The sequence below is a fragment of the Chiroxiphia lanceolata genome, chromosome 30 (genome assembly GCF_009829145.1).
Source record: "Chiroxiphia lanceolata isolate bChiLan1 chromosome 30, bChiLan1.pri, whole genome shotgun sequence".
Classification (NCBI taxonomy): domain Eukaryota; kingdom Metazoa; phylum Chordata; class Aves; order Passeriformes; family Pipridae; genus Chiroxiphia; species Chiroxiphia lanceolata.
Genome location: NC_045666.1, coordinates 266,871 through 289,034, shown reverse-complemented (window position 1 = coordinate 289,034; position 22,164 = coordinate 266,871). Strand labels below are relative to the sequence as shown.

The following is a 22,164-nucleotide window of genomic DNA, read 5'->3' as shown; positions in this document are numbered from 1 at the left end:
ATTTTATTTTTTTTAATATGCAGAATATAAACCGAGCCCTGTTGGGTAATGAGAGGGCAGCTGCCAAGCTGCTCTTTAATCTAATGAAATCAGAGCTTGAGAAGGAAAAATCACATAAATTGAAATGGCAAGAGAGAGTCAAGGACTGGAAGCTCATCCAAAAGAACCGTGTAATTCAGAGTTTCAGGTCAGAAATTTTACAATCATATTTTGGAGAATGAATAACACAAAGTGATTACTGTTCAGTTGTGTTGGCTATAAACAGTAATGTTTTATCATTTTTTCATTAAACATATGATACATGTCACAAAGGATAGCACATATATCACATTTCCATTATACGTAGCATTTTTCCATCCTACAGAGAATTTATGGCAAGTGAAGAAATACAGAATCCTCCAGCTGTGAAAACAGAAATGGAAAATATGATAAAGGAGCAGACTGTACTCAGTGAGAGGAGACTGGGGGTTTTGCAGCACCTTGGGTATGGCAAAAGAGAAACAGAATTCTTTCTGCAGTGAATAGGGGCTACAAAATGCACTTTGCTTTCTGTCAGTCTGTGATTGTGGAGTTCAGAAGTAGGCAGGTCCTAAACTTTTTTTTGGTAAAGCTCTTTTTAATGGAAAAAAATGCATTCTTGGTTTTCAGTGCACCAGCTACACTAAATAGGGGATGATGAAGAGCTAGAAATGCAGGAGTGCAAAAGTAAATCTTAACTAATATTTGAAACACGGTAAAAATGAGCAGACAAGGATGGGGAGAGGACTACAAGTTGGTGCTTTAGTCAAGGCATTGTTTCTGCACAGGATTTCATTTGTGTAATAAATTAGGGAAGAATCTGGATAGAGATCTAACTGTCTATGTTTGAATATCCATCCTGACAACAAGCATTTTTGGATGCAAGGCCTTACAACGTTTACAGCTTTTCTTTTAGGATGACTGTAGGAACAAGTTAATTCCTTGTCAGTCACTTGTTCAGTGGCCTTGAACAACAGCAGTCTCCTTGGTTTATTTTCATTGCTGAGATGGCAGGAAATAAAATAAAGTGCATGGAAACTCTGATTCATAATTTTATCTTTTAACAACTGACTGGTTCATATGTTAAGATACTTGACTCTTGTTTTCTATTTTGATAGCACCTTGTTGCCTCCAACAGACGTGAAATCTGAGAGAAATGAATGGTACAGAACTTTGGAGAATTTAAACCAAAGTTTAGGTAAGTTGAGAAATCATAAAAGCAACCTGGAATTCAGGCAATTCTTCCTTTTTTTTCCAGGCAGCAACGAAGCAGGCAGTTGCTTTGAAAGTGCATGTTTGCTCTTCTCTTTGTTCCATGTGTTTTCACATACCTTCTCAGTTGCTTTGAGCTGGCAGTAGGACCCAAAGAAGTTTTCTGGGGCATCACCTCCCTTTGGCCAGCACAGGCACTTGTGCATGGTGAGATCTAGCAGGAACTGTCTTGGTTAGAATTTATCTGGGGGAGACAGAAGGTTAATTTTGACATGGAGCAGTTCTTAGTCGTACAAAAATACTCCTTTTTACCTTTTGGAGAAGGAGAGGAAAAGTGTTGGAGATGTTGTCTTTCTCTGAGTCCTATAAAGTGCCTTCTTTTACTCCAGAGCACATCCTGTCGTGATATTTGTAGCCTGTGTAGTAGCAAAGAAGTCGGTAGCAATTGTAAACAACTTGCTGCTTTTAAGCACAGTGATAAACAGATTTGTATTAAAAAATCTTCTCTAATTGATCGGTTGTGTCGCACAAGTGTGCAGTGCAGACCCGCTGGGATCTGTTCCTGTGCTGAGATTCAGCACAGGGCTCCTGCCATATTTCCATTTTCACACTGCCCTGGGAAATACAGGAATCCTGACTGTGCTCTGCTCCATGTTCTTCAGACACCCACAATGCAGAGTGCGTGAAGAAAATGCGCAGCAAGTACGAGCTGGTCCTGGGCAAATGTCAGGAAAAAGTGCAGGTCTGCAAGGTGAGCTTTGGGACTTCTTGGAAGGATTGTTGATGGTACAGTGCCACTGCAGTAAAAAACGTTTGAGGATCCACCAGACATTGAGATAACAAGTGAAATTACTTTTTAACCTCTGTCTTATTCCATTAGAGAAGTTGCTGTGGTGTTTGTACTCGAAATGTGTCAGAGCCGTAACAAATGGCAGTAATGAAGGAAGTACTGTCCTACATTTATGTGGAGGATGCAAGGACACTCAGCCTTTGTGCTAAGTGTCTTATTTTGGGAAAGAAATTCCCCCTCTCTGACTCCATTTCTTTCCTTGCCTCCAGTAGAATTGTAGTGTTTCCAGAATGTGAGATCTGGGGGGTTGAATCTTTCTCTGTCCCTCGCAAGCAGAAACACCAGAAGCTGTTAACCCCTACTCGCTAAAAGCCACTCAGTATTTGTTATATGCATGTCAATAACTGGGCATTTTTTTGTTTAGATGAGCCTGCTGGACATGAATGTTTGCACGGTAAAAGATGTTGAAGTTGTGCACTCTGACATGCTTCACGTGACTGAGGAACTAGAACGTAGGTTTGAAGAGGAACTGGAGCATATGGATGTACGTTTATCACGTATCTTTTTACTACTCCCTGGTATTAGTCTGTTCTTCCTGCCCTCCCACCTGCAGTGCCATCTGCATCTGAGGCTCTTGATGTCACTCTAGAATGAGATCCACAGTGTGAGTGAACACCACAAAGAAAAGAAGCTTGGTGTGATCCCAGGGGAAGAGTTCGTAATGATTTGGTTTACATTTGTAACGTAAATATATTTATATCGTAATTTATATTTGTAATATAAATATATATGTCAGGGATGAATTTTGTATAGCCCAACCTGCCTAGAGGCAGAGGAGTAGGTTTAAATGATCTCCCAAATTTCTTTCAGTCTCATCTTTTATTATTCTGTACAAGAAAATGACTGGGCAGTCGTTCCTAAAATGATAGATGGCAGAACTTGGTGATTCTGTGCTTTACAGTATCAGAAGGATAAACAGAAGTTTTGATACTCTCAGTTTGTAGAATAAAAATCCACGGTTTTTTTATGCAGTTTACTTGGATGGTTTTTTTCCTCTCCCTGTGTTGAATACTGACAGTGTACTTCCAGGCAGCCTTTTGTCACGTTACATATCCTCTTATTCCTTCATTTCACCTTCCAGTAGTTTAAAAATTAGCTTAGTCACTTAAATGTTTTTCTTTAGGGAGACTTTAAGGAGATGGCTAAACAGCATGAGCAGCATTGTCAAGGCTTGTACAGCTATTTTCAGGAGGCCATGGCCCTCTGGGATGTCCATAAACTGCGACTGTCCCAGCAGGAAAGTGAACTTCAGAAGAAAGTAGATGAATGCAGATGGGAACAGGATGGCATTATACAGGTACAGGCATAAATCAAGAATGTGGTATGATGTAAAGAAAGGACTTCTTAATGCAAAGAAACCTCTGGAGTTCAAAATGAAATGAAAAAACTTAATCTTTGACTTTTATGCTGGAATTTCTCCGTGTTAGTTCCATTCTGTCAGGTACATCTTTGCTGACTGCTTGATTCACACTGAGTGGGCAGGAATATCATATTCTTGATATGGCAGCAGTGGTAAAGATTATATTTTCATTATAAAGAGACTGCAAGTTGCTATTATAAAATCTTGTGCAGGTACAAAGTCTGATTGGATGTCAACTTCTCATAGTTATAACAAGCAACTTAGGGTGACAGTGTCAGAAATGTTAATTATGTAGGAAAGGTCTTCATAGGCAATGAGTTTTACTAAGGTAGCTTCCCTTCTTGTTGTAAAATATACTACACATAAACTTGAATTCAACTTACTTGAATCCCAAATAGTTATGGAGATTTTAGTATATACTAAATGATTTTTACTTGTGTTTTCTGTGTGGCCTTAGACGATGAAAGTTGATCTGGATATAATTTTGGAAAAAATGAAAATGGCAAGCTGTGAAGAAGAGCTGAAGAATTACATGGAGAAGGCCCTTTCTTCTTTAGATCATATTAGAACTAGGTATGAATTTTTTTAGTGTGAACTTAAAAAATAAAGCATACTTTAATGTTGGTTGTACTACTTAGATCTTGTTTGTGCTGTAGTGCAAAGATGTGGAAAACCACTGCTTGCCACTTCATGTAAGACTGTAAAATGAAATAATGTACATACTGAACAAGGTTAAGGCAAATAATACTCATAGTTAATGAGCAGGACCAAGGAAGACTGGTATCACTCAAAAACTACACCAGCTGAGTATTGTTGTGCCTTATCCATGCCTTATTCAGAGGTTAAAAGTAGTAGCTCAGATTCTTGACTCCCAGGAATCAGAAATTGGTCTGCACCATCACCTGCTGTCTCAGATTTGATCTCGTTGGAAGTTGCAAGGACTAGAATTCGCTAAGAACTTTCAGATAGCCAAAATATTTATTTTGGTAATATTTCTGTGACCTGTCTCATGATTAGGCCTTTGCAGCTATAAAAGTCACTATAAAAATTGGCACATACCATGCTCAGCAGCAGGTGTGAAGATTAAACAGGCTGAGAGGAAGCAGCTCTATTCTCACACCCAGGAGGTCGAGTGATGTGGACCTTCACATACCTCCCACTGGGATTGTGGTTAGAGCTCTGGGGTTGGTGCTCTTAAATGCTCCTTAGAACGATTTAAAAAACCCCAAAGGTAATGGAACAAGTTAAAATACAATGTGAGGTTGCAGAAAGGCAATGTAACCCATTGTTGTGATCTGGTTATTAAAATTATTAGAAATGCCTCTGCCAGAATTAAGGTGCAAACAAGAGTTAGTCAATAGTATGGGTTTTATTTAACAGTAAATGTGAGGCAGAGAAAGAGAGAGAGAAAGAAATAGGAAAAAGGACGGGGGAGAAAGAGGGTGACAGAGAGAGATTAAAGTAGAAAATGTATCCCCAGTCCATGAAACCTGGCAGCATTCCATAGGTGCTGTTCTTCTGGTCTTCCCAGTGGTGAGAGTCCCACAAAACCTAGAATCCAGTGGATTAATATATGTTAAGGAGATGCTAATCACCTCCCTTGGGGTGGGGAAGCTTTGCAGTCTCTTGTGACAAGCTCTTTCAAAGCTGAGCACCAGTACAGAACAAATATGGAGGACAGTAATTTGACCTCTCATCTTTAATATTCCTTACATAAGCACAGATTTTGAATGATTTCCCATCCAAAAGGAAAGATGTGAAAGGCTTTATTGTGAATATTTCTTAATTTTTGTACATTTATGTATTTGTGATGTACTAATAAGCCAGGATGTGATTGTATTTGGTATAAACATATCGAGTGCAACATTTAGCCTAAAGGTTTTATGAGATTGGTGAGACAGTTAGATTTGGATTTAAAGGCACTGTAGTCAAATTTATTTTATTTTTATACATTCTTGAATCTCTGAAACAGTGACCTTAAATTTGACAGGAATGAGACACTCAACCAAGTTGTAATGGATGAAGTAATGGCTTACCCAGGAGCTATTTTGCAGGAGTTGGTTTCTTACAGCGTATCCATCAGCCAGCATTTTAATGTGAAGGAAATCTTCAAACAGGTAAAAAGAAAATTTTATCTGGTTAAAATCTTGTTGCAAACTGCATTTCAGCAAATTCATTTGCCATTTAAACAGAAAACTACAAGGTAACAAACTTATATTAGTGAATTTGAGTGTCACAGGTTCTTTAGACAATAAGTGATCCATTCAAGACTATCATAACTTACTGACATAGATATATTTCGAGAAGGGATGTGGATTTCTTACAAAGAGGTAAATCTGTATTTTCAAATGATATGGGGTTTTTTTGTTGTTTTGCTTTTAGAACTTGCAAGGTGAGATAGCCTCCATGGTTCAAGATCAGAGTAATACCTCAGTGGTACAAACAGGTATTTTTGCTTGCTTTTTTTTCAGTCTGTATCTCTTTGGATTGCAACCAGTAGAACTGTGCTTTAACTGTAAATGACTAGTTGAGGCAAGAAAATGAAAGAGAGGAAAATTGTAGAATATCCTGAGTTGGAAGTGACCCACAAGGATCATCCAAGTCCAAACTCCTGGCCCTGCACAGACCCCACAACAAACCCATGTGCCTGAGAGCATTGTCCAAATGGTCCTTGAGCTCTGGCAGCCTTGGGGCTGTGACCACTGCCCTGAGGAGCCTCTTCAGTGCCCAGCCACCCTCTAGGGGAAGAACCTTTTCCTGAGATCCAGCTGAACTTCCTCTGACACAGTTCCAGCCGTTCCCTCGGGCCCTGTCCCTGCTCACCCGGAGCAGAGATGGGAGCTGCCCTTCCACCACCCCTCAGGAGCTGCAGACCCCAGTGAGCTCTGACCTCAGTCTCCTCTTCTCCAGCTGAACAAGCCAAATTACCTCAGCCATTCCTCACAAGGCTTCCCCTCTAGTCCCTTCACCATCTGTGCCTCTCTCTCCTTTGAACGCTCCCTCATAGCTTTAGATCTTTCTTACATTGTGGCATCCAAAATTGCCTCCAGGACTTGAGGTGCACCAGCAGAGAGCAGAGTGGGACAATCATCTCTCTCAGCCACTGCCAGAAGAGAGAGACAGTTGTCAACGATCAGGTGGAGAAACAAACCCAGCTGAGCATGAGGAGATCTTGGCACAGGAAACTGAAGAAACAGAGGAAGATGGAGAGAGCATTCCTCATAAAAGTGAAGACACTGAACATGCAGAGCAAGGGGTAAGTGTTACAGAGATTAAGTCAACAAGAGAATAAATTTGGAGGTGAAGGCAGTCTTGCCCAAAATAAGGAGGAATAGGAAGTCTTTTTGCTGAGGATGAATAGAAAGTCTTTGTTTGCTTAGTTTGCCAAAGCCCATAGGGGTTTAGATCCTTTTTGTGGGCAAATGGAGTGTATAAAACCATTTACAAGCACTGCTTTTACCTTTGTAAAAAGTCTTTGCATAGTTTTTTTTTTAATCTGTCTTTCTTTCATCACAGTGTTCTTAAGACATGGTGAATACTTTAAGCTGTATTTGTACCTAAGTATTGTTTTTTCAGGTCTTTAGTTCCATTAATTTATTAACATATCAAACCCCATCTAAAACATAGGTGACTTTGCCTACTGAGCCTTCCCAGCATATATAAATATATAAATATTGCTGACACTGTATTGGTGTTGTCCAAATTGAGAATGAGAATGTTATTCTAAATATCCTTAGGATTCTTACATTAGCTTGTGCTGTGTTGATTCCATGCTGATACCTTTAAAGGTAGCAGATGATGATTTCCAACTGTTCACTAGGCAGTGTCCAATAGCAGCAAGGCAGAAAGTGCTGAAAAGGCCATGGAAATATTTTCCACTGCTAGTGGAAACATTTACACTGCCCTTGGAGTTGAAGAGGCAGGAAAGACTGACATCACGGAGAATTATTTTACAAAATATGAAAAGGAAGAATCACTTCCTATGTACCTGAAATATGTGCTTCTCAAAGAAACCGTGTTTGTCAAGCTGAAGAAAAAGTGAGTAGAAAACAGCTTCTTTATGTAATAGACAAATTTCAGCTCTTTAGAAGAAACATTATACTGAAGAGGCAAAAATTAGCTAATTATTACTATATAATTGGATATTTTAATTATAAAATTGTAATTGTATAATTATTATGGCATTCCTCTTTTTTAAATTGATACAAGAAAATGTTTATATTGCTTTGTAGCCATCCTTTCAAAGTACCACAGAAGCGTTTACCTTTGTAGAACATTCATATTTTATGGAAATTTATTAAGTGAGAAAACAGATTACAGAAGGACAAGTAAAATTCCCAAATTCCCTGCAGAGCCATGAGGGTAAAATGCCTGGTACTCAGTAACAGGCAGCTAGCTCAAAAACTTGACCAGTATTGTGCAAACGGTACTGAAAGCATATCTTCCTGTAGTCAGAAGTGAAATTCTTCGAATGAATATATTTAGTAAGTTCTTATTTATTATTTACTGTCCCTCGCTGTAGTATTTCTTTTCCAATCGTAGGATTCGCCTCTGCTTTTTTGAACACTTGGAGAAATGGTTTGCAGAATCCTTGTCCAAAGCCCGTGTCCTCGTGGCTGCCAAGACAGAGGAGCTGAATTCAATACTTCTGCTGCATCTTCAGTTGCATCAACAAAAGCAGGAGGAGATACAGACAAAGATCTACGATGTTAGAGCTGGTACTGATTTTTTTTTTTTTTTTTTACTGTGAGCATCATATGACTTTTTTTAGAGATGATCATAAGTGGGCCAAAACTATTTCAGCATTGTAAAGGACAACTGAGCAAGGAAGCAGCTGAGTGTGTACAAATCCCCGGTGTAATATGTTACTCATCTATTTTCAGAATGACATTTCTACACCTCTAGGTTATGTTTGGAAAAATAGACAGTGGTGCCTTGATCAACAACTGCATTGTAGGAGACGCAGAACACTGTATTGTCAACGTTTGTGAATTCTCATTCGCCTTGAAATTATTTAACAGGAGTTTTTATTGTACAAAAAAATAATTTTACAGGTGTTGCAGAGAAAGAATTGGCCAAGTTGAGAGAGCTGAAAGGGCAGGACCAGGCTTCTGAAAACACGAGAGGAAGGATTTAGCTCTGTGAAATATCACTGAGCAACTACAGAGCAGCCACTAATCAAAACCTTTTTCACATGAGAATTGTCTGGGTTTTATGGTGAGAAAAAAGTACTTTAGACAGGTTTGTTGGTCTTTAACATATAAAGTAAACAATTCTCTCCTGGGAGAACAGGCAAGCAATTTTTCAATTTCCCTTTTTCTGCAAAGAGGACAGGTGCTTTTTCTGGCTGCTTTATTGAGGCAATTGGCTGGCTCTTGATTTATCCAACTATCATTCCAGAAGGGAGACCAAAACTGATGTTTTTTCCCCTCACAAAACCAGGGAGAAGTGTATTTTCCATTAAAAAAAAAAAAAAACAAACACTTTACTTTTGTTACAAGACTGAGAACAGAGATATAATGAAGATGTCAGCAATGACCAGAAATAAAGGAAAAAGAACGTTTTGAGCAAACAAGAGACATTTGTGTTTGGAATGGATTAGGAGCTGCTAAGGATATATGTTTAACACAGAAGGAAAGCCAAAGAAACCAAATGGAATGTGGTTTATTTGTATGGTTTAGTTACTGTGAGGTCTGGTTCTGTTTATTTTGCTGCTGCTGTTGGTCCCAGGTCGACTGGGCACTGTGGTAGTCCACAGCAAACAGGGAATAATATCCATGCTGGAAAACTTCTTTTCTTCTCAGGGGAGCTGTCACTTCACAAAGAGCGTCTCGAGTGCCACTGTGAGGGGCTGGAAGAAGGCCTGAAAAAGGAGAAAGCTGAATTTCACACATTTTTGGATCAGCTAAATAACCTCCACAAAAACTTCGGCTCCCGACTCCGTAACTTGGAGTATGACCTCCTCCACACCCCTATGACTGAGCAGTAAGTGTGCCACAGGTGTTTCCGGCCAGAAGTCTCCCTTGTTCAATACCCCTGATTGCTGTCTGAGATGCTTCTGGTTTGCATTCTGAACCTGTTTTATCCATCATTATTCTTCAGTGAGGAGTACTTTATGAAACTGGAAAAGATGTAAAGAATTTCATTCTCTCTCCCCGAAAAAATTAAAATCAGGGCTGAACATATGGAAATTTTCATCTCTCTTCAAAGTGCTGGCAGTCTTTAAGTAGAAAAGATGTTTCATCTGTTTAGATTTTTATCCACATTCCTGAACCTGCACAGTAATAGTAATTGGCTAATTGATTTTGAAGAAAACCTCTCAGTAGCATCAGCTGTTGCTGATCCCTTCCACGTGTTCAGTCAGACCCTCCCAGCTCAGGGGGTTGCTTTCAGACTTCCCTTCATCACTTTTGAATTCTGACATTTGTTCATGCCTTTACAGCCAGCAGTCGCCAGATCATCGTGTGTGTTCCTCTTCTGACATGTTTTCCCTGTCTTTTATTATTTCTTATTAGGTCAGCTCCTTCCAGGAACAATCTGCAGTCAGAGCTCCACAATCATCTGGAATCAGTTGGGGTTACTGTGAGGAGTTACCAGCACCATTTGGAGGAAGCTTTAGGGAAACTAAAGCGTTCAAATGTGGATTTTCTCAAAACTTGCAGGTACAGAGATTTCATGGAAGCTTGGTTTATAAATAGTGACCTATTTCTGGGCATCAGCGTTTGTTGCGTAGGCAGAACAGTAAAATTAAAGTTTATTTCGTTATTCATCTGGTTTGCTATTTAAAAAAAAATATTCCATTAAGCCACAATTATTATGCTGTTTTCATCACATTTGTGTTGATATCCACATTTTAGGGCTGCTTAGCTAAAATAGTCTTGGAGAAAAAGAAGAGTCACAGCTTTCTACTTTTGCTTTCAGATTATTTTCGGAGGGAGGAGACTTCTCTTCCGAAGAAGTAAAGTTTTTCAACAGCTGTCTTCAGAAAGAAAGTAAGCAAATTGACTCTCTGGAAAGTTTAATCAAAACAGATGTGGAGAAAATGGAATCAAGCTGCTTGGAGCAGGTATGTAGAGTTTTATTCTTTCAAGTTATGTTTTCTATTGATATATGTGATTTGCAGTCAGTCTGCTTTCCAATTATAGCTGTAAGACTGTTCTCTTTGGCAATTACATGATGGAAAAAAAAGAAATAAAAATGGCGAGTTCTATTATTTAAGTTTTAAAAAGTAAAAAATTACCTAGTCCTGTCTCTTATTTCTGGCTTTCTTAAAGGCTACTGAACTTATCAAGCAGTCTGAAAAAAAATTTGCTGATGTCTCTGTGGGTCGAGCCTTTGTGGAGAAGGTCCAGAAATCTTTGAGATGGCTACAACAGCAAATCAAATCAGAGGTACAAAGGGAAACATCAGAACTTTACTTAAATTCCATATAATAATTATTTATTTTTTTTTTTAATTCTGTTGAAGAGATTTTGGCTGAATTCAGAGTGGACAAACATTAAGTGACTTGCTGTGTTAATTCAAAACCTGGTTTCTGTCGCTGTCAGCTTAAAACTTTATTTTTACTGCTGCAGCTGTGCTGGAACACTATGGGCCTGCAGCACATTGAGTATGTACATCTGAATGGACCAGCATTTTTGTGTGGTACAGTGAAGGACATGAAGTGTTGCTTTTATGAATTACTGTTTTCAGCTTCTCCTCCGAGTAGCAGGGATTTTTTTACCTGTTTTTTATCAGTGGTTCTAGTGGTTTGAAAGTGGAGGCTCTGAAAATCCCCTGAATGGGGATTGGACTTCCCCACTATCTGCTTCTGCTTTAGGTAGCAAATTCCAATTTGCAGTCAGTGACATTAGAGTCTTACCTGGAGAAGCTCCAGCAGAAGAGAGATGTTTGTGCTCATCCCACTGCAGATAAAGAAGTAAGTTCCAAACAGCACAAAATGGTATTTCCTTTGAATTCTTAATAATTGTTATTAGACTCACTGTGCATGATTGCATAAACTAATATTTTTAAGGTAGACTGGTGCTTCTTCACATTGAGGGGGTGAGCAGAAACACAGAATATTTGCTCAGGAAGGTCCCACACCTCTTTTCCTCTTTACCAGACCAAAATCTCAACCTCTATGCTATCTCACTGCTTCCATGTGTAGATAAGCTGGTGACAGAATAGAGGCCACTGAGGTTGTTTGCAAGAGTCAGCATGTTTGAAAAGGCCAGAATATCTAGTTTAATAAATACCATCTGTATTCTCATATCTTTAAGGCTTCAGCTTCTGAAGAGTTGTATGATTTTGCTAAAGAGGTGTTGAAAGAGCTGAAAAAGAGAAGCCAGTATCTTGACTGCTTCTTAGAAAAAGCAGTGATCCCACGTGCCACCGTAAGTATCTACATTCCCTATATTTTATTTAATGTTGAGAGATTTTCCCTGAGTAGATGCTTTAAAAGTTTTTCAGGATCTGTGCTTTGAATTTTCAAATGAAGAAAGAATCTGCATTATGCCAAGCTGCCCAAGACACTGTAACATTAGGACATTTTATGAAGAGGTTGAGTAAATCAGCAGTCAGCACCAAGTTTACAAAATGCAATGAGTTGCTCAGTTGAGTTTGTTTTCAAGGCACTATTCATAGATACATATTTCGTGGATTTCTTTAAATAATTTTAAAAAGTCAAATGTGTCCTGAAGAGATTTTGTTTTTATCAAATGGGTTGTGTTTCCTTTTTTCCTTTTCTGGAAAGTCTGTCTTTATTTTGTAATCTCAGTGGATCATTGTTTTGAGAGTATTCCTTTAAATACTGTTGATGATTATTTTGAGAACCTGCTCTTAACTGCTTTGAAGTGTTTCAGAGTTGTATAACTGTAACAACATTGCTACTAGAATGACAAAAAATTTGATTTCAGCCTGTGAAGCAAAATAGTGTCTGTTTGGAAGATCTGCTTTAGTAGTCAGCTACTCTGTGGAATGCTTTCACTGCCTGCTACAGCCAAGAGGGCTTCCTTTTTCTTCCCATTTCAGGAGGACGTTCCCACTCTTGCCCTGGATGGGATGTTACAAGATTCCATTGCTCCTGCTGTTCAAAGAGAGAGTCCCAGAGATGAGAGCAAAAGGATGGTAATGGGGCTGGATCCTGAAAAATTCCCCGTGTTAAATCCCAGCAGAATGGATACGTCAGCACTTGATGATTTGGCAATAAGTGTTATCCAGAATTTAGCTGGGTAAGTACTTGTTTGCCTAAAGGTATTTTTCTGTCCTTCATTTATATTTTCTTAGCTCCATATGCCACTTCTCTCCATGAGGCTCATGATATGCTACAAGGGGCTTCACAACAGTATTTTTTAAATTTATATTCCAGAAGCATATAAAGGTTTTCCTGAATTCGTGTTTTGTAGAATACCTTGTATATCCAGAACTTGAATAAACTGTTCGTAGATAATACTACTTCATACTTTCTGATCAGTCTAACTTTAAAAATCAGTGTAGCTGAGACTGATTTCTTTTTAAAAGCAAGTTTTCTGACAGCAAAAAATACCCCCTTTTGAGTAATAAGTGACATGTATTTTATAGCACAATGATAAAGTTTAGATGTAGTGATTTAATTTTTGTCTTAAAGGTGATCACCTTAAAAGGTGATGATTTAATTTTTGTCTTAAAGGTGATCACCTTAAAAGGTGATGATTTAATTTTTGTCTTAAAGGTGATCACCTTAAAAGGTGATTACATGCTACACAGTCGACTGAAAAGTGTGCAGTGAAGAATATGAAAAGTGTTTGATTTGCAAATAGTATTTTAATGCATTTTTGCTTGTAGAAATTCCAAAATTTCAGGTAAAGAGTTAGCTAGTCCCATTAAAGTACTTCAATATACACTGTCAGTTGTAAAAGTAACCCTATCTGTTAAATATGATCTCAGCAATTTAACCACACTTAGCTCATGGTAGGGATGGAGAACTTGCCCAGGTCTCTCTAGAATGTAGTATGTAATATAGAACATAAAGTACCAGGATATTTCTTTTTTGTTTTAGATTTGTCCCGCCCAAACAATCTCCAGATTTAAATCAGGAGAGAAAAGATGGCTCACGTTCAGTAGGACCAGGTGTGCCTATCTGTATTTCTTTTAATGCATTCTGTTCATCTAAATTGTAGGTCCTATCATTTTACTGCACAAGTCTGGCATGTTCCAGACCAGTGGCTTCCCTGCTGGTTCTGAGAGTGGTGCATCCCAGTTTTTTTTACTTGGACATCTTTACCTTGCAATAGTGAGATGATTTTTGGCTCTTAAACCAATGAAAGCTGCAGAATGAGATAGTGTTATAAAAGATATCTCTGGGATGGCAAAAGGGAAAAGGAATAGAGAAAAGAATTGGAAAACAAGAACACAAAATTCATATCCGTATGAAAAATACTTCAGTGGGCATTTACACAATATTCTTCATCTTTCCTTGTTAACTAAAAACCATTCTTCCTCCAGTAAAGAAGAAGGTATCCAATGCACGTGCAGCTCAGACCACCAAGAAATCATCTTTGGATGAAACGAAGGCAAAAAAAAGGTGAGACCCCTGAAAGGAGGAATTCCACTTGAAATATTCCTATGCAGAAATTTTAAGTAAACTTTTTGCCCTGCCTGTTCATTGAAAGAGTCTTAATCCTTTATTGTATGAGCCTTTTTTTTCCATCTCTGTTTGTGTCCACATGATCAGCTTTGTTTTGTTTGGGTTTTTTTTTTTTTTTTTTTTCCAGATTGTGGCTGGGAAAACGTTTTTCTTTTTCTCCTTCATCTGCTGCTGTTTTGGATTCTGAAGCTGTTGAAATATAGACTAACCCTTAAATCAGTGTGGCTTAATTTTCAGATGTGGCGTCTAAATAGTTTGTGTTCAGCTTAGTCCATAGATCAATGAAATGAGCTACTGGAACAGTGAAAACAACAGAAGAGTTTTGAACAGCTGAGAGTTTAGAAGAGAATCCTGAGAATCTTTTTTCCATCAAAAAATTGTTTTCATATTGTTGTGATTTAGGAATGGTATTTTCCCCTATTTAGTGTTCCCACTGAAAAAGTCCAAGCGCTCACTTCCCTCTCCTCCTCCCCTCCTGGTGGGCTGGCAAGGACAAGGAGGTGAGAAAACAAACAGTAACAGCAACAATATGAATAACAAAGCGTGCAAGAGAGGCAAAGGATTCACATGTGATGCTCACCACAAGGAAAGCCCCAACAGTGCCCCTTTCCCTGGCCCTGGCAGTCACAGGAGGTGGGACACAATAACCTCCAGGTCCTGGCCGTGCCTCCTCGTGGCTACTGCAAAAATGAACCCTGTCCAGGGCACACATAATACTAGTTTTACAGTTACATTTCTCTGATTTTTTTTTTTCCTCCAGTCCATCATATACTCCCATCAGCAGCCAGAGAAGGAAAACACTTGTGGATGGTATCAAATGAATGTTTTTCTTTCCTAGCGAAAAGAAAAGCACCAAATCTGTTCCTAAGGACAGGACATACCAGATATTTGAAAAGAAGCCTCCAAAGTCTGAGTAAGTCATGTGTATTTGCAGAAGAAGAAGTTAATCTGAAAAGAACCTCTGTCTATCTAATCTATGTGTCTATCTATCATTGTGACCTGTAGAGTTCACTGTTGAATTTTGAGGTATTTAACCTTGATATTTATTGGTCAAAGTGCTTACAGAACAGTTCCCTTTTGTAACATCCTAACAATGAAAGATCATCTGTTTTATTCTGTTTAATATCTGAAATGGGAGGTCTCATTGGAGCCCATTTTGCACATTTACAAGAAGAGGGTGGGGAATATAAAATAGCCTGTCTTTCCATTATTTTCACATCTGAGAAGACCAATACATTTTATACACTATGTTCTTGTGCTCAATATTCCATTGATAGGAGTAAACATGGAGCAAACAGGTCCCATTCCCCTTCTCTAAGAAAATTATCCTGTCTGTGCAGCTGTACTCTACAGAACTGAGATATTTCATATGTGCCATGCAAAACTATTCAAATTAATGCCTAAGCTGTTTAAGCACTTGGGAATTTTTATTTCCCACTCCGTTTCAAAATAATTCCAGTAAACAGCTAGACCCACCTTCAAATATCTCTGGTTTATCCAGAGTGCATGGTCAGTTCTTAAGGTAAGTTTTAGGCCCAGGAGGTTGGCTAGGATTGCTTTTTGATGTGGCAGTGCTCTCTAGTGATCATTTACAAGAGCTGCAAGTCCTGGCTGCTTCTGAGAAGAACCAATGCTAATGCAGGGGAAGGATCTTAGGCACTCTGAATATTTGTTTGGGTATGCTCTGAAAAATGTATTAAAATTAACCTGAACAGAATGTTTGAACAGCGGTGAATATTGCCAATGTGATCATTTTACAGTGTGATAGTATTTAATTTTATTTTTTTTTTAATTTTGTTGGTTTTCAGTACTTTTAAGGGGATTATTATGAACATTCTCTGGACGGGTAGCAACACCTTGCTTGACCTTGGTGAGGTAAGAAAACCTTGTGTTCTTCAGTCACTTTTGCTTTCATAGGTCCACTCCTGCGTCAGAGAAATAATTTGGTTCTTTTCAGTATTTGTCAGACCATCCAATAATTTTCCTTCCTTCTCCTGCTGTTACATACCTAGATGTGACACATTTGAATGTGTTATCAACAATTTATCTGGGTTTTTGTTCCCTTCTGCAGGATTTTTATGGAGAAAAGACACCTCAGATGGGAATACCTAAATATCTGCCAGAGACTTTTGAACGTTGGGCAGACAAGCTCAGACAGAAACTGCTGTCATACAAAAGACAGGCAGATGATTACTACAATTTCTGTCTTAGAGGTAAATTCACTCCTTTAAGACTTTTAATTTCTTGTGTGTGGAATTTTTCAATATGTAAGCTGAAAATTGCAGTGACCAAGAATTAATGTCGTTGTCTTAATCCATCAGACTCAGTGGAAAAACTCCAGTTGATTTTACTGGAACTTGAGCCAATATTCTTTTCTGAGTATTCTCAGCTACAAAACTCATAGCAGAAGGGCACTTGACTAAGCTGAAAGACCTGTACAGGTCACATCTTTAAGCAAGTGTATGCTTCTCAAAGCAGTGGACCTAGGAAAAGGAATGGCAGAGCCAGAATCTCTGAGGGAGAAAATTCCAGGCTGTTTGACCCTTGCAGTGTGTATTCATCTGGACTGAGTGGGGTTTTCTTCCTTGCAATTAATCCTTCTGTGTCACGTACATGCACTGTTTTTTCCCCAAAGAATTTCGGGATCAGCTGAAGAGGTTTGAGGAGGAGCTCTCCTCTGTCTCCCGGTTGGCAGTGGATAGTCTTCTAAGAGAACATGAGCAGAAACTCAGCTCTTCCACTGCTCAGATTCAGCACCTCTTCAACAGACAGCTGGGAGAGTGGGAGGATATGAAGGTATCTATCATGGATATGTTGGAATGCTTCCAGTGTAAGCAATGCTAAATGCATCTGACAAAATTTTCTTTTTCTCATTTTCACTCTTTGCTTCATCAGTCCCTGCTGAACTGAGGTGTAGTTTCTGTGTCTGCAGTTAGTCTGGGTAGTTTTCCTGGAAGCTTTGTATTTCCTGGAACTCAGTCCTTTTTCTCCCTTCTTCCAGCACTGGTCTGCCTTTTTCTTGTCTGCCTGTAACCTTACACTTGGGACTGTCAGCTCTGCAAGGGCTGTGACCTTGGGGTAGGGCCATACAGCTCCTACTGTATGGCTGCACTCCTTTGTAGGAACTATGATATATGGATAATGAAATACTACTATTTACTATTATTCATAAAAGAGGCGTATTTTTTTCCAGTAATGTCAGAACTCAGAACAGAATCATAATGGAGATCATGCAGAAAATGCTACAGTAACTTCGGGTTTTGTTGCTCTGAGTATTAAGTTAAATGCAGGAAAAAAATTACAAATACAGAGTTATGAAAAAGTATCTTCTTTACCACTTGGTAGGAGAGATGATTATTTACTGAAAACAAACCCTGTGGTGAGACCACAGGCGCTGTCCTCCAGCAGAGAGGCAATTTAGTGCATACTGCACTGCAAGGTTTATCTCCAGACAGCCACGGAGTAGCTCTGTTTTCTTTGTCTTTCTGAATGCTTTTATCGAAAATGTTTTGGGTTTACTTCTTCCTTATTATGACTAAAAGTACATTATTTACCGAAGGCATTTCTTTCTCATGTATTTGCTTGCAGACTGTGCACCAGAGAAAATTACATTACTCCCTGGGACACCCAAACAACTCCCTTCAGCTGGAGGCTTTGTACCAAGAGGAAATAAATAGGCAAAAAGATCAAACTGAGGGTGTTCACCTCAACACAAAGATGCTGCAGGTAATTGTAAAGCCCTTGCTTACTGTGAATTTAAATGTTGCATTTGGAAAGGAGAGTGCATTTTGGGCACATTTTTCCTCCCCGTCTAAAGGAAACTTGAAAATGTTTTCAGTTTTGGGCAATCCTGGTCACGTATCGTTCCACTTTTCAGTTATGTATTATCAGCATTAGGTCAATATGGACATAAATACACATGCACACATAGACATGTATAGATTTATTGTGGAACTAACTGATCTTGTGTATAGAGCATACTGGCTGTGAGCTTAATGGTAGATGGGAGTGTTGGCTGCAGGGGTGACATCCTCTGGTTAGTTCTCTTATTTGCAGACAACAGATACCTGAAAGGGTTTCTTTCTTCTCTGTACATTTCATTAGTGCAAATAATTGGCACTTTTCCACACAAGATTAAGGACTGGAATAAGTAGAATTTACAGGAGAGATTCAGGAATCAAAACACTTTTCCCCCTCTGCCCCAGGGGTTTATTGAAGGTTGGTTGCCCAGCACTAAAGCTCTTTATTTTCTTCTCTCAGGCCACTTACTCCAAATTCTGTACTGTCTGCAGAGTATATATATTTTTTATTCCAAAGTAACAGCTCCTTCTGCTCTTGACTCTGCCTACAGTCACAGAAACACAAATACCCTCTTTTAGAATAACACCTGACCAAAGCACTTCCACCCAAAGTACCCGAATTCCAAAACGGTCTTTGCTTTGGGAAGAAGGATGCACTTACAGGCAGCTGTTTTTCTCAGGTTTAACACAAATATATATCTGATGGGTACCTGTGCACAGAACTCCACAGTTCTGTGAACTTTAAATGATCAGGCAGTGTTAAGAATACTGCAGAGAGATGCTTTGAGACCCTTTTATGTGCAGCTTCGAGCTTTATGTCTGTTATCTGCACCTGCTGCAGAATGTCAAGGTTGGATACTTGTGTAGTTCTTTTGGAGCCAAATTAAAAGGAGATCAAATTATCAAAAGAATTTCTCTCCCTTGTCTCCAATATCCCAACAGGACTGTGCTGCTGAGTGTGCTCAGAGCTTTTTTTCTGCACTGGCTGCCCTCACTGAAAAGCTGCTCTTGGAATTAGATGAAACCATCACTGTTGATGACATACAAGTAGCAGGTAAGTAAAGAAGAAATTGCTTGTTCAGGCCTTCTCTTCCTGTTCAAAGACTGCAGCAGGCTGCCCCAGGAAGCAGAGGCTTTTATATGCTGTAATATTTTAAATGCAAAGATTTGCGTAATGAAGCCCACAAAGCTATTTCTTGAAAGTGTAGAGCATCAAGCTGCATGGAGTTACTCCAAAACAGCCCTGTTTCTGCCATGGTTTTGCTTTTGCTGAATAGATCTCCTGTTCTCTTCCAGGCACTGAAAGACCCAGAGAGAAGATGTCGACTTTAATCCATCGGAAACAAACTGGGCTTCCTCCAGAAACCTCTAAAGCTCCACAGTTAATCCAACGAGGGAGGGGGTAATGTTTGAAGATACTGTTCTGTCTAATTTCTCTTCTCTAAATTGGTACCAGGCACTGTCCTCATAGTTTTTTTGCTGCACTTGATGAAGCTGCTGAATACTTATTGTGAGGGTCAAATACCTGCAGGGAGTCCAAAGATGTCAGGCAGTGGAAGGATTTAGGAGAATTTATTTTCAAGAGTCGAGAACACGACACATCAGCACAAAACTGCCCCGGGCCTGGGAAAAGTCATGCCTCCTGTTCTCCTCAGGGCTTTTATTGGCCCTCAGACGTGTCTGTGACAACTTATCTTTTCTCATACCAGGGAGAGCTTCCCCGGAATGCAGGAAGAGAAACATTCCAAAACTGTCTCTGGGAAAGATGCCTCTTTCCAGGCAGGAAAGCTTTCTGAAGCGAAAAACCCTAATCTCCTCCTAGTAAAATCTTCTGGAAGGGTTTTCTACACTTGCACTGTGCTCATTCTTAGTGATGTCATTGAACTAGTTGTGGGGCAGCTGGGGTGGCTGGTGATTTTAAAGAAAGAATTACAATGGATCCAAATAAAAGTGAATTACATATTGTAGTGTAAACCAATACAATGTCATGGCTATTGCTATGCCATTTGCTAGCCACTAGTTATCAATTCAGCACTTTCAGATCTATGAATATATTGTGTATTGTCATTCAGAAGATAAGAATTCAATACTGTGCAGAGATCCTGAAGTTTTAAAAGAAAAGGTGGTTGTACTAAACAAGTAAGTTTTTAGGGTAAGCCTTTTGTGGGGATTAAAAAAAAAAATAAATAAAATTGATCTTTTGCACTTTAGTACAAGTAACGTTAATTAGTACGATACACTCTCTTTTCTAAGTTTCTCTCTCGTGTGTTTTTTGGTTGGTTGGTTTGGTTTTTTAAAGGACTTGGCCAGGAATACCTGAGACTACTCTTCCTGAAGCTCCAGCCTATGTTCTTTGCAGAGGAACTGCAACGGTTTCAACAGCTCAGACTCCCCTGGGCCATCTAGCAGTGATGGATGCGAGACAAGCTGCATACCAGGTGGGCCTGTGAGTGGGGCTGCTGCTGTTGGGGGTGAGGTTTTCTGAGAAGAAACCCACAGAATCGTATCTATGTGTAAGTTTTAACATAACACGGTGTTTTCAGATTTTAAAGCCACATTATCCAGGTGTAGAAGTCCTCTCTTGTGTCTGTTTCTTCGTGACATTGTCAGAAGCAGACAGGGTTGGTTTCTCAGGGAACCCTGACAAAGGGGAATTGTTTCAGCAGAGAAGCATGGATGGTGTCAGAAACAGGGCACTGCATTCAGCAGCATCACAGTTCCAAAAGCAGCTTCTGCCCCAATGCTGCTCTCCAGTGCTGCTTTCACTCCCCTTTCTTTCTGAAGCCCGCAGTTTAGAGTTAGATCACAAAGGCTGATTTTTCAATAACAGGTAAAGGGCTGTAAAATACCTCATACCTCTCTTATATCCAGAAATATCACAGATCACTGTTTTCACCGTAAAAGTGATCGCTCTTTCTTCACTGAGGCTGCTGGAAGAATGAACACGTTGCAGACAGCTCTGACCCTCTGACTGGCACTGATGATCACTTGCAGAACAGTTAGAAGAATATTCACTTGCAGAACATTTGCTCAGCAGTTAGAAGAATATTCTTATGTTGAATCATTTGGAAAGAAATGATCAGTATTTATGCGTCTGATGTGGACTAGTGAACTGAGTTAACTTTTAAAAAATATATATATTTAAGAGGGAAATGTAAAATACACTGTCAACAGTGGCAGATGTCATCAAAACTATCAATTTGCATGAGTGTTTTATGTATCTGGTCCTGGTGCCCAAGCACAGCTTTGAAGGGAACCTTTTTGGTTGGATACAAACAGTTGGATACATGCCACAAAAATATTTTCCTGCATGTTGTGTTGCATTAAAAACACAGTATTTTATGTTTTGAAGCATGGACTCTTTAATACAGGGCCTTTGAGGTTTTCCTAGTAGACTACAAGTTTCTGTTTAGATGAAATACCTTTTTAGCAGCTTGATAGTAGTTCAGGTCATACTTGTGAGTTAAGAAGTTCTGGCGAGAGCCTGAGTGCATCCCATGTTGCAGATGCATGCTTAGGTCTTGAGGGTAGGCCCCTCTCTAATCTTAGGAGCTAATGGAAGTGAGATGAAGATCTTGCATTTTAGCAAAAGTTAAATATTGCTGATAACTTAGTTCCAGATCTCTTTAAAAAAGGGAACACAGAGGGGACAGGGTGAACAATTAATTATTCACATAGTTCTATTGTCAAAGGTAGAAAATAAGTGGCCTCTATGCAGTCTTCTGGCACAATGGATCAGGACCTGGATTTAGGCAAAGTAAAATTATATTTCATCGCCACCAATTGTGTCCTTAATTGTTTTTTATACAGAAATACAAATGTAAGCTTGAGCAGCTGTTTGCCCAGATCAAGGAAGAAAGCACAGCTCAGCTGCTGGCAATTCAGCGTTGGCAAGAGTGGTGGGAACAATCCATCCAAAAGATAAAGCAACTCTACCTCTGAGAGCAGTCAATTGTGTAAATTGACAAGTTTGTACTAATGTCAGCAATGTTACAGAGTTAGTCCAACAGAGTTTTTTCTTTTATCTTACTAATCTGCTGCATTGAAAGAAGCTAATTTTTGTCTTTTTCCATTGTGTTACCACTCTTGTTTCCTCATATGCATTTTTAAGACAATTCATAAACTCATCTTTACATAATCTCTTGATTTGGCTGCAGTATCATCAGTTACCATTCACTTCTGAGTATTTGTCCACACAAACCCTTTGTGCAAGGGCTCTTAACGCATATTTATTAGCTGAGTTTGTTTTGTTGCAACTTTGCTGCCTTCAGCTGGTTTGGTCTGAAAACTCTCCAAGGCATGGAGGAGGAAAACCATC

The 22,164-nt window shown here is 39.2% G+C and overlaps 1 protein-coding gene across 1 annotated transcript in view; it reads left to right on the top strand.

The window, feature by feature from the left end:
- LOC116799908 (coiled-coil domain-containing protein 180-like) overlaps nucleotides 1–21,963 on the top strand; it is a 28,363-nt gene extending 6,400 nt beyond the window's left edge. The window contains exons 3-32 of the mRNA XM_032713370.1: nucleotides 24–187; nucleotides 365–484; nucleotides 1,137–1,216; nucleotides 1,893–1,981; nucleotides 2,445–2,564; nucleotides 3,204–3,377; nucleotides 3,898–4,013; nucleotides 5,431–5,557; nucleotides 5,823–5,886; nucleotides 6,491–6,696; nucleotides 7,261–7,478; nucleotides 7,983–8,158; nucleotides 9,245–9,425; nucleotides 9,956–10,102; nucleotides 10,362–10,506; nucleotides 10,715–10,831; nucleotides 11,260–11,358; nucleotides 11,702–11,815; nucleotides 12,453–12,652; nucleotides 13,459–13,529; nucleotides 13,905–13,983; nucleotides 14,885–14,959; nucleotides 15,855–15,921; nucleotides 16,118–16,259; nucleotides 16,682–16,842; nucleotides 17,635–17,772; nucleotides 18,789–18,900; nucleotides 19,143–19,248; nucleotides 20,146–20,284; nucleotides 21,657–21,963. Of these exons, the coding sequence (XP_032569261.1) occupies nucleotides 24–187; nucleotides 365–484; nucleotides 1,137–1,216; nucleotides 1,893–1,981; nucleotides 2,445–2,564; nucleotides 3,204–3,377; nucleotides 3,898–4,013; nucleotides 5,431–5,557; nucleotides 5,823–5,886; nucleotides 6,491–6,696; nucleotides 7,261–7,478; nucleotides 7,983–8,158; nucleotides 9,245–9,425; nucleotides 9,956–10,102; nucleotides 10,362–10,506; nucleotides 10,715–10,831; nucleotides 11,260–11,358; nucleotides 11,702–11,815; nucleotides 12,453–12,652; nucleotides 13,459–13,529; nucleotides 13,905–13,983; nucleotides 14,885–14,959; nucleotides 15,855–15,921; nucleotides 16,118–16,259; nucleotides 16,682–16,842; nucleotides 17,635–17,772; nucleotides 18,789–18,900; nucleotides 19,143–19,248; nucleotides 20,146–20,284; nucleotides 21,657–21,788 (3,879 nt within the window). The 3' untranslated portion in view covers nucleotides 21,789–21,963. The remainder of the gene's footprint in view (nucleotides 1–23; nucleotides 188–364; nucleotides 485–1,136; nucleotides 1,217–1,892; nucleotides 1,982–2,444; nucleotides 2,565–3,203; nucleotides 3,378–3,897; nucleotides 4,014–5,430; nucleotides 5,558–5,822; nucleotides 5,887–6,490; nucleotides 6,697–7,260; nucleotides 7,479–7,982; nucleotides 8,159–9,244; nucleotides 9,426–9,955; nucleotides 10,103–10,361; nucleotides 10,507–10,714; nucleotides 10,832–11,259; nucleotides 11,359–11,701; nucleotides 11,816–12,452; nucleotides 12,653–13,458; nucleotides 13,530–13,904; nucleotides 13,984–14,884; nucleotides 14,960–15,854; nucleotides 15,922–16,117; nucleotides 16,260–16,681; nucleotides 16,843–17,634; nucleotides 17,773–18,788; nucleotides 18,901–19,142; nucleotides 19,249–20,145; nucleotides 20,285–21,656) is intronic.
- The last annotated feature ends 201 nt before the right edge of the window (nucleotides 21,964–22,164 follow it).